The sequence below is a fragment of the Brassica oleracea genome, chromosome C5, assembly GCF_000695525.1.
Source record: "Brassica oleracea var. oleracea cultivar TO1000 chromosome C5, BOL, whole genome shotgun sequence".
Classification (NCBI taxonomy): domain Eukaryota; kingdom Viridiplantae; phylum Streptophyta; class Magnoliopsida; order Brassicales; family Brassicaceae; genus Brassica; species Brassica oleracea.
In genome coordinates, this window is record NC_027752.1 from 33392074 (window position 1) to 33406324 (window position 14251).

Genomic DNA, 14251 nt, shown 5'->3' on the forward strand with positions numbered 1-14251 from the left:
GATCGATTCCGCTTGATCGAACTCATTATTTATTATATTTAAAAATTATAATTTTAAGGGCATTATCGTCATTTTGAAAATAATTAGTCTAATGAGACATAAAATATATGAGATTAGTCTAAAGAGGACATAATTATCATTTTTTTGTTATAAAAAACAATTTTCCCTACCATGACCTGATCTAATAATGACCTGATCTAATAACTAAATGGGAAGAAAAAGACAGAGAGAAGTAAAAATGTAAAAAAAAAAAAAAAAAGAAAAAAGAGAATAGGAGATCGTCTTTTTCTTTTCGTAATTAATCTCTGCGTGTATTTGGTGTTGACTTTTATGTTAAGAGTCAAATATGTGATCCTCGGTCGTTAAATTCAAAGCGATTACTGTTTGGTTTCACCAAAAAGTTGGAAGATGCTCACGACTCTTCCTTCCTTTTTTCTCAATATAAAGCTGCCGTCTCGAAAAGATTATAAATCCATAAGCTTCTTCTTCGTCTTCGTCTTCGTCTTCGTCGTGTGACCCGCACTTCCATCTATAGAATTCAATGTCGACCTACAAGCTCAATCACACTGTAAAATCTCACCTTGTCTGCTTTCTTATTGTACTATTTTATCTATACGTTGTCTTCTGCGTGTTTGGTCTCGTGTGATCTCTCTCACTTGGTGGCTTTTGCGTGTTTCTTCCCTCTCTCTCTCTCTCTGTTGTTTATTTTTCGTCTTAAATTTGGGATTTTTTTTGTAAAAAATCAAAATTTGTTGAGCTTTGATAAAAAAATCTCTCTTTTTTTGGGGTTATATGATCTCCCGAAAATTGAGAATGCGGAAACGTTTTATTTAATTTCTATTGAGCTCGTAGCAGCGATGATATTGTTCATGGTTACGTCTATTTTCAAAGCTCATGTTTTTGAAACAAAACATTTTTAACTTTTTTTTTTCTTTGGCAGGATTCATTTGGAGATGCAAAAAAATTGCGGTCAAACCAAGAAAATGGTTTCAGTGATATGTCTTCACTAGCTCAATCAGAGAAAGCTGTTCAGGAGTTTCTTATTCAGCAGACTCCTATGCAGGCTACTGATGATCATCTCATTGAGTTCTCAGAGGCTTTGAGAAGTAAGTAAGCTTTGGATCATGTTTCCCCCAAGCTAAAAAGATTCATGCTTTGTGTGTGTTTCTTTCTTCTTTTTGACTTACGTTCTTGCATATTTTGTAGCTGTTGCAAAGGCTTTAAGAGGATCTTCTGAAGGAAAGGCATTGGCTCAAGCTGAAGCTGCTGAATGGAAACGAAGATATGAGTTGGAGAGGTGCAAGAATCTAGAGTTGCTTCTTAAAGGTTTTTTGAATTCTCTGTTAAATGATTTAGTGTATCCAATTCCAAGTGAAGTTCTAGCTGTTTTGGTTTGAACAACATAGTTTTCTGGCTTGTGTCACAGCACCTTCAAATGGAGTGTGTGCTGATGAATCTAATAGCAATGGGATGATGGATCATTCAGCCAAGTCTCTGCGGCTTCACGTTCAGGAAAACGGGAAGTCAGGAATGCATTCCTTGGAGCGTATTTGCGCTCATGAAGTGCTTCAAGATTGTGAACCTAACAGTCCTAATGGCTGTAACAACAAATTGAAGCGAAAGGTAATATATACTCTTAGTTGTTGTGGTCCAGCTATTGCTGCTTATATTGAGTCAATTAATAAACATAAGTAGGAAAACGTATACCACATATTATCAGCACTCAGCAGACGTAGGACATCAATTTAGATGAAAATTTCTTCTTTTAGAGCTTAAGTATCCTCTTCAGATCTGCTGTATCCCAATACTGTTGCATCCACAACCGGCTGCAAGAGTACATGAAACCTATCTCCTGTGCACTTTCACGTCTGCATGTACATATTCAAAGTCTGTTTTAACGTCCATGGATGCAGGCATCATTTAAGCTTTCCTGGGGATGCAAGGGGCATGCTAATGATCAACACAAAAAAGAAATCGTCTCTTTTGAGAGCGGCAATATCACTACACCAGATCGAAGTAGTAAACAGGTAAGGAAGCGTATTGGCTGCTTGTCCTTATCCTCTCTCTGAATTTTATAAACGCTAGTTACTTTTTTTCTCAAACTCGGTACACAGTTCTTCAGTATGTAGACTAACTTATACAACTTGTAATATTCAGATTTCACTGACATGGGAGTCCAGTCCACAAACTGTTATTATCTTCACTAAGCCTAATTCAACTTCTGTACGAGTTCTTTCTGTGGAAATGGTCAGGTCTGTATTCTCTTGAACTCTCTTTCAGTAAGATATTATTTACGCAAACCATGAGGACTAGATTCAGTGATTCTATCTGAATTGGAAGGTAAAAAGTGTTTCTTATGATGATCATATTCTTCAGATGGTTGAGAGATCATAAAGGACTAAATGTTTACGTGGAACCACGAGTGAAGGCAGAACTTTTATCTGAATCAAGTTCCTTCGACTTTGTTCAAACTTGGGAAGATGGTAAACATCTCTCTTTTCTCTTTTGTGTGTTTGTTTTTTTTTTGGTTAGAAATAGTAAGCTAATTGATCACTTTTTTTATGCAGACAAAGAAATTTCACTTCTACACCCAAAGGTTGACCTTGTCATAACTCTTGGTGGGGATGGTACAGTTCTATGGGTAAAGTCACATCTGTCTGTTCCTTTTTAATAGTAAAACACACACAAACACGATTTAACATGGAACATCTTAACGTTTACAGGCAGCGTCGATGTTCAAAGGACCAGTGCCTCCAATTGTTCCCTTTTCCATGGGTTCTCTAGGATTCATGACACCTTTCCGTATCCTTAAATGTTTTTCTTCTTATAAGCATTAGTTTAAATTTAGCAGCATTATCTGTTGTCACTGGAACTTTTTCTTTAACACTTTATGTTCCTAGACAGCGAACAGTACAGAGATTGTCTTGAATCGGTTTTGAGGGGTCCAATCAGTATAACACTCCGACACAGGCTGCAGTGTCATATCATCAGAGATAAAGCAAGGCATGACTACGAGACAGAAGAGAATATGCTTGTTTTGAATGAAGTCACCATCGACCGTGGGATATCTTCTTACCTCACAAACCTTGAATGCTACTGCGACAACTCGTTTGTCACATGTGTGCAAGGCGATGGACTAATACTATCTACAACATCTGGTAGCACCGCTTACTCACTTGCAGCTGGAGGATCAATGGTCCATCCACAGGTAACATGATCTTCATCTTCATGATGGCATTTTTCAGATCATGAATGAAGGACAATATTCTAACCTTGATGTTTTTTTTTTGCAGGTTCCTGGGATCTTGTTCACACCAATCTGTCCGCATTCTCTGTCTTTCCGCCCACTGATATTACCGGACCATGTGACAGTGAGAGTGCAGGTGCCATTCAACAGCAGAGGCTCCGCGTGGGTGTCATTTGATGGGAAAGGCCGGAAACAACTTGAAGCAGGGGATGCACTGGTGTGTAGCATGGCACCGTGGCCTGTCTCAACGGCTTGCCAGGTCGAATCCACTCATGACTTCCTTCGCAGCATCCACGAAGGTCTTCACTGGAACCAAAGAAAGATTCAATCTTCTGACGGCCCTCAGTGACACTTGAACAAATTAATCCCAGAATTCTACTCCTTGTAAACCATATGCATAGAGACAAAGAAGATGTAGTATCTGGTTGGTTTCTATCCATTGTTGGGTATAATAAAGAAAATGTAGTATGATTGATTATTCAAAGTTAATGAATCAGAGATGTTTCTGTGCTAACTGATTTGTTACATTCCATGATCCCGTTTCCAAACTCTGATTAATAGACACTGCTAAAACAAGGATACCGAAAGGAGTCACGAATCCACTGGTCCTTTGATACTTTTGACGACTTTGCCTTCTTCGCCTGCAATTCCATGGCTTTCTCTGATGGTTTGCCTTCTTACCTCCTAGTGGACTCGATGTATGATCCGCCACATATCCACTCTTCGGAAGCAGGAGATGCAGCTTCGATTAATTTTTTATCTCCTCGTGCTGCTCATAATATATCTCGGATCGGTTCAGCTGGAAGGTAGAGGAGTTCCTCCACTGATATATATATATATCTGAATCACTGAAACCATCCTTTTCCACTGTCTCTATGTCAACTTCTCCAACTTCTATGCAGAACCCCCAACGACCCACTCACCATCACCACTGAAACAAGGCGCTTTCCAATGCGTTTTTGTAACTGAATCTTGAAACTCCCTGAAGAGCGACCCAACACTCTTCATTTTCTCAACACCAAGATTCTCATATATCCTAATGGTGCGGTCGTGTGAATTCGTGAGAAGATACTGCTATACACAATCATGTGAGCAGAAGAGAGCGGGCACGCCTGACTAGGAGAAGGTAGACAAAAAAAAAAAAAAAGATAGATATGTATATTCGGCTAAACACTTGGCCCTCTCAGAGCATTCCAACCCACCCTTATTTCTATCTCTATATTTTCCTTTAAAATAGAGAAACTCTATTATAGATGTGAAAATGGTCCAATGTATGTCTCTATAATAGAGTTCCTCTATTTATAGGGGAAAATATAGAGATATGATATTTCTACTTCTAAATATAGAGGCAAAAAGTAACTTTCCTTTATATTTTCCTCTAAAATAGAGGAACTCTATTATACAGGCATACATTGGAGCATTTTCAGCTCTATAATAGAGATCTCTATTTTAGAGGAAAATATAGAAGTGTACATTGGAGATGCTCTTAGAAAGTAATACCGTAAAATAGTATTCGATTAGAAACAAGTAACTGTTAGATCCTAAATCCGTTAACAAGGATTAAAGACTAAACAAAATTTAAGAGAGATTAGAAAAGGGCCAAAGGTTTCGTCTATTGAAGTGTTTAACAAAAGCCGAAAGGGAAAGTACAAAGAAGAACTTGTCGTCGTAAAGACGAACTCAGATTATAACTCTCTCTTTTTTTATCTCTCTATCTCTGCTCTCTCTCCCTGTCCTTTTCTCTTCATTGAATGCTCTCCTCAATTTATATTGATTCTGATGCGCCTTTTCCGTCTCACAGTTGTTGTATGTCAGGGAGTTGGTGTGGCGCTCATTATCGCCATATTGCTTGTGTAGGCTTCTCGTCTACGATCGACGGTCGGTGCAGCCTATGTATCGTAGGCTCATGTTCCTTGCGTGTCGCCGCAGTTACCGCTCCCGGGATGGGCCTTTCCGGGGCTTCTTCTGTTCTGCTCAACTCGCGAATGGACCGACGGCCCATCCTCCAACAATAGCCCCTCCCCCTGAGTCTGGCGCGTGGACTTGCGTCTGGCGTTATTATTACGGTTTTTTGAGCGAGTTGGGTAGGTGTACACGCTTTAGACACGTGTTGGACTTGGAATGGCTTCCTTTTCTCGTGGGTTGGGTCCGCTATAATGATCCGCTGATTTCATTGTCTGGAAACCCTTCAGTCACATCGATAGACGTCGGAGCCTGTCATTCTGCCGCCCTGCTCTTCCTATTGTCTCCTGTTCCCCACTTATTGCTTCGTTACTCTGATTTTGCTGCCTTCCTCGCTTTAAAAGGTACCTTCTTCTCCTCGTGACCTTAGTCTCGTCGTTTTTATAGCGTTTTTGTTCTTCCTGCTCGTTTCTTTTCGTAACTATTTCGCCGTTCTCTTGAATCTTCTCGCAATGGATGATAGTCTCGAGTCACTAGTTAGGACCCCTGAGATGACGGACGTCGAGGATCTTCTGCGTACTTCATCGGTTTCTGCTCCTCCGACGATGGCTCATATTTCTCAGGCGACGGTTCCTTCAGTCATAAAACCTAATGATCGGGCTAATTCCGCCGGTGATCTGCCGTCCCCTACTCTCGGTGATGACTCTGGGGGTGATTCTGACAAGGAAGATTCCGCCGATGATCCTGTCGGGGGTAATCAAGGGTTTGTGGGGCCTTCTCTTCTGACTGAGGAAGCTTTAAGGCGTATGTGGAAGAAATGCGGCTTTTCTCGAGAGATTGAGGCTCGGATCCCGTTGAAAGAGGAGAGGCCATGGTCAGCGCCTCCGGGTTGGGTGTGTTTATACAGTTGATCTTTTCTTCAATCGCATTTATGGTTTCCTCTTCCTCGGCTGCTGACCTCGTATGCCGCGAAACGTGATGTGGCCATCTCTCAGATGTCTCCGGCCGCTGTTCGTAATATGGTGATTGCCTTAGTTCTTGGTGCGGAGGCGGATGTTGACGTCGACGCCGAATTCTTCGAGATGATTTCCCAAATGAATTTTATTACGGATGGGACTTTTTCTGTTAGCATCAAAGCTCGTTGTCGCCTCATGGATGGTCGGGGACCGTCTAAAGCCGATGGTTGGCAGCGGAAATATTTCTTTGTTCATATTAGTCCTGCTTCTGTGTTCGATTCTTCTGCGGTCTTTAGGACCGAGTGGAATCCCCAACCTGGTAGTTGTTATTTATCTTTTGGCTTTCGTTGTTTTCGATGTCTATCCTGCTGATATGTTTTTTTGTCATGTTTTTAGTGGCTCACGGGAAGCATTGGCCTCTTCCATCGTGGGGAAACGACCGTTTACAATGAATTCTCGCCTCTAGGAGAATTTCTTGGAGTGATTTTAGCGTGGAGCGGGTTCGTCGGAGCATTCCTCGTATTAACGCTGGTTAGTATTCCGTAGTGGTCCACTTAGTCGTGATTCATTCGGCATCTTAATATCTTCGGTCGTTTCCTTTTTTTAGTTTCCCGGGGAGCTGGTCCTGGTCCTTCTTCGGTCGTCGGATCTTCGAAGAGAAAGAGAGACGCTTCGCCTGGTAGGAGGATGGGGAAAGTTAAGAGGGACATTCCCGTATACTCCGCTGTCATCAAGGGGTCGGCCTCCGGTCTTTCTTTGGTGAATCCAAAGGGGTTGTACCCTCTTTGTCTTCGATTTCTTCCCCGATCGTCGCCGCCTTGACTTCTCCCGTTGTCGATACTTCGGTCTCTGTTGTTAATCCTGCTTCTGTTGAAACGATGGGCGGCCGCAAGCTAACGCCGGTGGTCGATTCTTCTCACTTCGATGTTCTGGCGTCGTCTCTGCCTGCGGCTTCTTCTTGTCCTGACGTCTTGGCTGGTGGGGACTCGGGAACCGTTGAGCGGGCTGCATCCGGTATTTCCAAGAAGAGGAAAGAAGGAGGGACGTTTACTTTTGACGATCCTGACACTTCTTCGGTGACACCTGAAGATTGTGCGCGGTTTCTTCATAGCTCCTGTTTGTCGTCTAGCTTTTTGCCGTCTCAAGAAGACTTGGCTTTTTTCCCGGGAATACGTTGAGTGGGCTTCGTACGAGGCTCATGTATTTCCTTTTGTTTTCATCTTCCGTTGTTTGTTTATTTCTTATCGCGAGTTTTCTTTCGTAGTCGAAAATTCAGGGGAATCATCTGCTGGGGCTGTACGAGGGGAAATGCAGGCGTTTTTCTGATGATCTTGAGTTGGAGTGCCGTCTCTTGGTTGAAGAGAAGGAGAGGTCGTCTCGTGCTTCTTGGTCTTTGAAGGCTTCAGAAGAGAGTTTGGCGAAGCTTGAAGTTGAGAATCGGGAGCTGAGAGTCGAGATCGAGCGACTCAAAGGGGATGTCGTCGAGCAGGATTGTCGTGAGAAAGAGTTGTTGTCTCAAAAGTCGGCTTTGGAGATGGAGGTGACGCGTCTGAACGAATCCCGTACGGAGTCGATAGAGTCTAAAAGGCGTCGTGTCGAGTCGGTTATGTCTGCTCGCTTCGACGATTTTGTGGAGAAGGTGAGGAAGTACTCGTCTGATCGGGATGTCGTTCACCCTCAGGTTTTGGACGAGACTCAGCTCTCGGGTGTTGTCAGCTGTCTTAAGTTGTTCATTGAAGCTAGCTGAGAATGAGCAGGCCTTGTTGGTGCAGTCGGCTACCTTGGATCAGATGGATGTGCATGACTTGGAGCTGAGTGATCTTCTGTCTTTTACTTTGGATGGGGACTTGACGGTCGATTGAACTTTGTTGTCTTTTTCTTTTGAAAATTAGCATATGTAAGACTTGTGTAAAAAATTCTAAAGGAGTTTCTTTTCTTTGATTGCTTCCGGAATGTTTGGATTTTCCGTGTCTTTAGTTGTATGACTTGATTGAATGAACGCATGACTTTTATACGTCTCGAGTCATCATACTTGTGATTAGGTTGGGTCGTCGTTTCTTCTTGACCGTTGGTGATTCTTTGTCGCATGTTAAATGTTCAGAGTTCAAGGAGTAAAAAATTTTCTTTCTTTTCGATCGTTGGTTCGTGCGAGTCTATTCTCGGCTTTTCTTCTTTCTAGGCGAAGGGCGAGACTTGGCCCGACTTACCCCCTATAAGGTAGGACCGAGATAAGTGCGTGAGCAAGGTCGACGCGGCTTATCTGATCGCCGACCCGTGAGAGTCTGGCCTCGGCTTTCTTGTCGAGTCGGGGTTTTTAGGCCCCTCGCCAAGAGCGTTTCTTCTTTAGACAGACGGCGGGACTTGGCCCGGCTTACCCCCTATAAGTTAGGACCGAGATAAGTGCGTGAGCAAGCTCGACGCGGCTTATCCGATCGCCGACCTGTGCGAGTCTGGCCTCGGCTTCGCTGTCTGGTTGGGGTTTTTAGGCCCCTCGCCGAGAGCGTTTCTTCTTTAGACGGAGGGCGGGACTTGGCCCAGCTTACCCCCTATAAGGTAGGACAGAGATAAGTGCGTGAGCAAGCTCGACGCGGCTTATCCAATCGCCGACCTGTGCGAGTCTGGCCTCGGCTTCGCTGTCGGGTCGGGGGTTTTAGGCCCCTCGCCGAGAGCGTTTCTTCTTTAGACGGAGGGCGGGACTTGGCCCGGCTTACCCCCTATAAGGTAGGACCGAGATAACTGTTGGGGAAAAGTATTCCATGAAGAGATTACCCCAGCTTCCGTCTTCCAGGTCCCTGCCCCCAGGGTCCGGGTTCCTGCCTCTGGGTCCTAGGTCCCTGCCCCCAGGTCTGGGTCCTGCCTCCGGTCACGGGTCCCTGTCCCCGAGTCTGGGACCTTCCTCCGTCTTCCAGGCCAAGTGATTTCTCCTGCCTTAAGATAAATGGAAATAAGGTAACCAGCTTAGAGAAGAAGGAATCTTCTTAAATCCATGAGAAAGAGGAAGTATTCCAATATGATAAGCCGCCCTTGTGAGAATGGAAATATTCTATTATCTAAGGATATATGGAAAATTTCCAAACCCTAAGAGAAAGGCACGACCTCCACTATAAATATAGGTTTATAAACCTAAAGAAAAGGAGGAGAGACGTCCTTGACCAGAGCTCACAATTCCACAGCCGCCAAGGCAAGGTTCCATACCTAGAAGACCTTCTTCTTCGACACACCGATGACAGGCTGATCCCGGCGATTACTATCAACAAGATGAATATATGCTCTCTGCAGCACGTCTACAACTCTATTTATCGGCTCAGGCCACGATCTCCCACTCATCAGCAGGGTCCCTGCATGCTCACTGAAGCACATCGACGCTCCATGCTCACTGCAGCATATTGACAGGTTTACCATATGTTTCGACCATGTGCCCTCTAGAACAGATGACTCCTACCAACTACAGAGCTACGTGCTCCCAAGGCTACGAGCACATTAGGCCATGTGCCCACTAGAGGCCCGTGCTCCTAAGGCTACGCGCCTCCATTAGGCTACGCGCCTCCATTAGGCTACGCGCCTCCATTAGGCTACGCGCCTCCATTAGGCTACGCGCCTCCATTAGGCTACGCGCCTCCATTAGGCTACGCGCCTCCATTAGGCTACGCGCCTCCATTAGGCTACGCGCCTCCATTAGGCTACGCGCCTCCATTAGGCTACGCGCCTCCATTAGGCTACGCGCCTCCATTAGGCTACGCGCCTCCATTAGGCTACGCGCCTCCATTAGGCTACGCGCCTCCATTAGGCTACGCGCCTCCATTAGGCTACGCGCCTCCATTAGGCTACGCGCCTCCATTAGGCTACGCGCCTCCATTAGGCTACGCGCCTCCATTAGGCTACGCGCCTCCATTAGGCTACGCGCCTCCATTAGGCTACGCGCCTCCATTAGGCTACGCGCCTCCATTAGGCTACGCGCCTCCATTAGGCTACGCGCCTCCATTAGGCTACGCGCCTCCATTAGGCTACGCGCCTCCATCAGGCTATGTGCCTCCATCAGGCTACGCGCCTCCATCAGGCTACGTGCCTCCATCAGGCTCCGCGTCCATCTAGGCTCTGTGCCTCCATATACAAGAACTACGAACGGCTTGATCCCTCACTGAAGGGTACATAGGTAATCCCCACTGAAGGATGAAGCTATAAACCCAAACACCTTCCATGGTCCCGTGCATAGATACCCAAGGACCGACCTTGGTAGCTGGAACCATCAAGTACAGATCAGGGGGCCCCCAAGGACCGACCTTGGTAGCCAGAACCATCGATCATAGATCATGAAGACCCCGCGATCTTCACTATCGATAGGCGGCCCCCGCCTAATGACCAATCTCCCGTGCTGCTACTAAGGCACCGACGACCTATTCTGGGTCATACCCATATGGCAATATCCTAAGAGCAGGATCTCCGGGTTTATCAACTATCAAAGCAGGAGAATACACTCAATGACGCGTCTCCTTCCTCCTATCATTCCGTAGAGCTGAGCACGGATCGCTTGTACACAAAAATACCCTAACAATAAGTGTGTGAGCAAACGACCTCCGGGTCCCTAAACGACCTTCGGGTCCTAAATACGACCTCTGGGTCTAGAGGAACCTCCAAGTTCCCAAATGACCTCCAGGTCCCTAAACGACCTTCGGGTCCAAAATACGACCTCAGGGTCTAGAACCTCCGGGTTCCCAAACGACCTCCGGGTCCCTAAACGACCTTCGGGTCCTAAATACGACCTCAGGGTCTAGAGGAACCTCTGGGTTCCCAAACGACCTTCGGGTCCCTAAACGACCTTCGGGTCCTAAATACGACCTCATGGTCTAGAGGAACCTCCGGGTTCCCAAACGACCTCCGGGTCCCTAAACGACCTTCGGGTCCTAAATACGACCTCAGGGTCTAGAGGAACCTCCGGGTTCCCAAACGACCTTCGAGTCCTTACTCAACCTCCGGGTTCTAAATGCGACATCCGGGTCTGGGGCAGCCTCTGGACTCCAGAAATGACCTTCCGGTCCCAACAACATCTCCGGATTCTGAAGCAACATCACGGTCCCATTCGATCCCAGAATCCATCTATTGAATTTCCGGGTCCATAAGAGAGACATGCTATCTCTCGGAAAAAAATCACGAGTAACCTATCTACGGAAGGTGGAATGTGAAGCATCCTTATACTCCGGGTTCACGAGCCTAACACATATGGTTCCGTCTTTAAGTCTTCCCAAAGGGTAGCTGGACGACGCAAAGGAAGACACTGCTCCAAAAAGCCTACCTAGGAATCAACATGAGTCAACCCGGCGAAGACGACTTCGAGTCGAAAGGATATACGAGAAGGTCCCCTTGAAGGTCCACACAACCAACAGATTCCTTGACGACAGTCCATCCAGCCTTCGGGTTCCTGGACGAAAATATATACAACCTCCAGTTTAAGAAGAATCACGTCCCCGAACCTATGGGTTTCAGAAGAATGTACCTCTCAACATTCAGAAGAATGTACCTCTCAACCTTCAGATTTCAGAAGGATCCTCCGGATTCCATGAGAGCACAACGCAAAGTTATCCCAGCATTGATTGTGGCTTACCTCCGGGGGCAGATTGAAGTTCTACATAGTTGAGAGTGGCCAAGAATCAATGGCAGAGTTCAACTAGTATCTCCACCTTCCTTAGTCGGCGTGGAAATTACTGCTCGCCGTAAAGAATAAGTCCAAGAGATCTACTCCGGTACCAAGAATCAACTAGGTTATCTCCAGGCACCAAGACAAACATGCTGAACGTCCCACCTACCAAAAGTCCGGGTACAATCCTGAGATGAGGCAAGAAGCTACAGCTACAACATCAACACCTCAAAGAGCATCAAGTATGCTAAACGCAACAAGGAGACCGGCATGGAGACCCTCCCGAAAGTCCATTACAGACTTTACAAGCTCGAGAGGCACAAGCAAGGCCAGTACAATCAAGCATGAAGATCCTCAGTTTCGGCCTCCGGGTCATATTCAACCTCTTCGTCCTCCTGATCCTTAGCCTCGCCAAGATTCTCCCTCTCAGAATTCCTGGGTACTGACCCATACACTCCTCCACACGATTTGTGGAACCAGAGAGTCCTTCCTGAGCTGAGGCCGAGTATAGCTACAGAAGCCGCACAAGCACCTGGGGTATGATCAGAAGCATCACCCTTTATGCCGATGTTCCCGGATTCTCCATCAAACTTTCGGCCAACTCCGGCCTATCCCCACCCTGGGGGCAATGTCTCATCTTTATAAAGCAGAAGAAGAAAGTCTTACAAGTCATCCGAATCAAAGGTCATACATCTCCAACCAGGCTGCAAATCCTTTTACACCGAGCGCAAGTGCATCTGAGAACGACCGACAAGGCAGCGTGATACTACGGTGCAAGTTATAAAGTCCTATGAAGAAAGTCATGTTATTTCCTGCCTTCAAACATGAAACCAGGAAATAAGGGGCAAACTGTTGGGGAAAAATATTCCATGAAGGGATTACTCCAGCTTCCGTCTTCCAGGTCCCTGCCCCATGGGTCCGGGTTCCTGCCTCTTGGTCCCAGGTTCCTGGTCCTAGGTTCCTGCCCCCAGGTCTGGGTCCTGCCTCCGGTCACGGGTCCCTGTCCCCGAGTCTGGGACCTTCCTCCGTCTTCCAGGCCAAGTGACTTCTCATGCCTTAAGATAAATGGAAATCTTCCATTTATCAGGTAACCAGTTTACAGAAGAAGGAATCTTCCTAAATCCAAGAGAAAGAAGAAGTATTCCAATATGATAAGCCGCCCTTGAGAAGAATGGAAATATTCTATTATCTAAGGATATATATGGAATATTTCCAAACCCTAAGAGAAAGGCACGACCTCCACAATAAATATAGATTTCTAAATCTAAAGAAAAGGAGGAGAGACGTCCTTGACCAGAGCTCACAATTCCAAAGCCGCCAAGGCAAGGTTCCATACTTTGAAGACCTTCTTCTTCGACACGCCGATGACAGGCTGATCCCGGCGATTACTATCAACAAGATGAATATATGCTCTCTGCAGCACGTCTACAACTTTATTTATCGGCTCAGGCCACAATCTCCCACTCATCAGCAGGGTCCCTCCATGCTCACTGAAGCACATCGACGCTCCATGCTCATTGCAGCATATCTACAGGTTTACCATCTGTTCCGGCCATGTGCCCCCTAGAACAGATGACTCCTACCAACTAGAGAGCTACGTGCTCCCAAGGCTACGAGTCCATTAGACCATGTGCCCACTAGATCCCCGTGCTCCCAAGGCTACGCGCCTCCATTAGGCTACGCGCCTCCATCAGGCTATGTGCCTCCATCAGGCTACGCGCCTCCATCAGGCTACGTGCCTCCATCAGGCTCCGCGTCCATCTAGGCTCTGTGCCTCCATATACAAGAACTACGAACGGCTTGATCCCTCACTGAAGGGTACGTAGGAAATCCCCACTGAAGGATGCAGCTATAAACCCAAACACCTTCCATGGCCCCGTGCATAGATACCCAAGGACCGACCTTGGTTGTCGGAACCATCAAGTACAGATCAGGAGGCCCCTAAGGACCGACCTTGGTAGCCAGAACCATCGATCATAGATCATGAAGACCCCGCGATCTTCACTATCGATAGGCGGCCCCCGCCTAATGACCAATCTCCCGTGCTGCTACTAAGGAACCGACGACCTATTCTGGCCCATACCCATATGGCAATATCCTAAGAACAGGATCTCCTGGTTTATCAACTATCAAAGCAGGAGAATACACTCAACGACGCGTCTCCTTCCTCCTATCATTCCGTAGAGCTGAGCACGGATCACTTGTACAGAAAAATACCCTAACAATAAGTGTGTGAGCAAGCTCGACGCGGCTTATCCAATCGCCGACCTGTGCGAGTCTGGCCTCGGCTTCGCTGTCGGGTCAGGGTTTTTAGACCCCTCGCCGAGAGCGCTTCTTCTTTAGGTGGTATTGTGGGTGCACCCTTTTCGTGGGTTGCCTACGTACCTCGGGGGGATCAAGCCATACGTAGTTCATGCGAAGATTTTTTTTTTTTTTTCTTGAGCTTGGGGGCTAAGCGTTTTCGCTGGTGATGCTTATTCCGCGAGCTCGGGTCGAGCTTGTTTTGGCGTCTTT

The 14251-nt window shown here is 46.4% G+C and overlaps 1 protein-coding gene across 3 annotated transcripts; it reads left to right on the forward strand.

Annotated features, from left to right (window-relative positions):
- Positions 1-330: 330 nt before the first annotated feature.
- LOC106343914 (NAD(H) kinase 1-like) lies at positions 331-3779 on the forward strand. Of its 3 annotated transcripts, none has more exons than XM_013783274.1 (11): positions 334-568; positions 941-1106; positions 1207-1326; positions 1427-1623; positions 1914-2027; positions 2158-2252; positions 2377-2483; positions 2568-2641; positions 2724-2802; positions 2901-3208; positions 3294-3779. In XM_013783274.1, the coding sequence occupies exons 1-11, from the start codon at positions 542-544 to the stop codon at positions 3594-3596; spliced, it is 1590 nt and encodes a 529-aa protein (XP_013638728.1). In that variant the 5' UTR covers positions 334-541; the 3' UTR covers positions 3597-3779. The 3 variants fall into 3 exon arrangements, with proteins under 3 accessions (XP_013638727.1, XP_013638728.1, XP_013638729.1); XM_013783275.1 differs by lacking the exon at positions 334-568 and adding an exon at positions 751-872; XM_013783273.1 differs by having other exon boundaries at positions 331-568; positions 2377-2641.
- The last annotated feature ends 10472 nt before the right edge of the window (positions 3780-14251 follow it).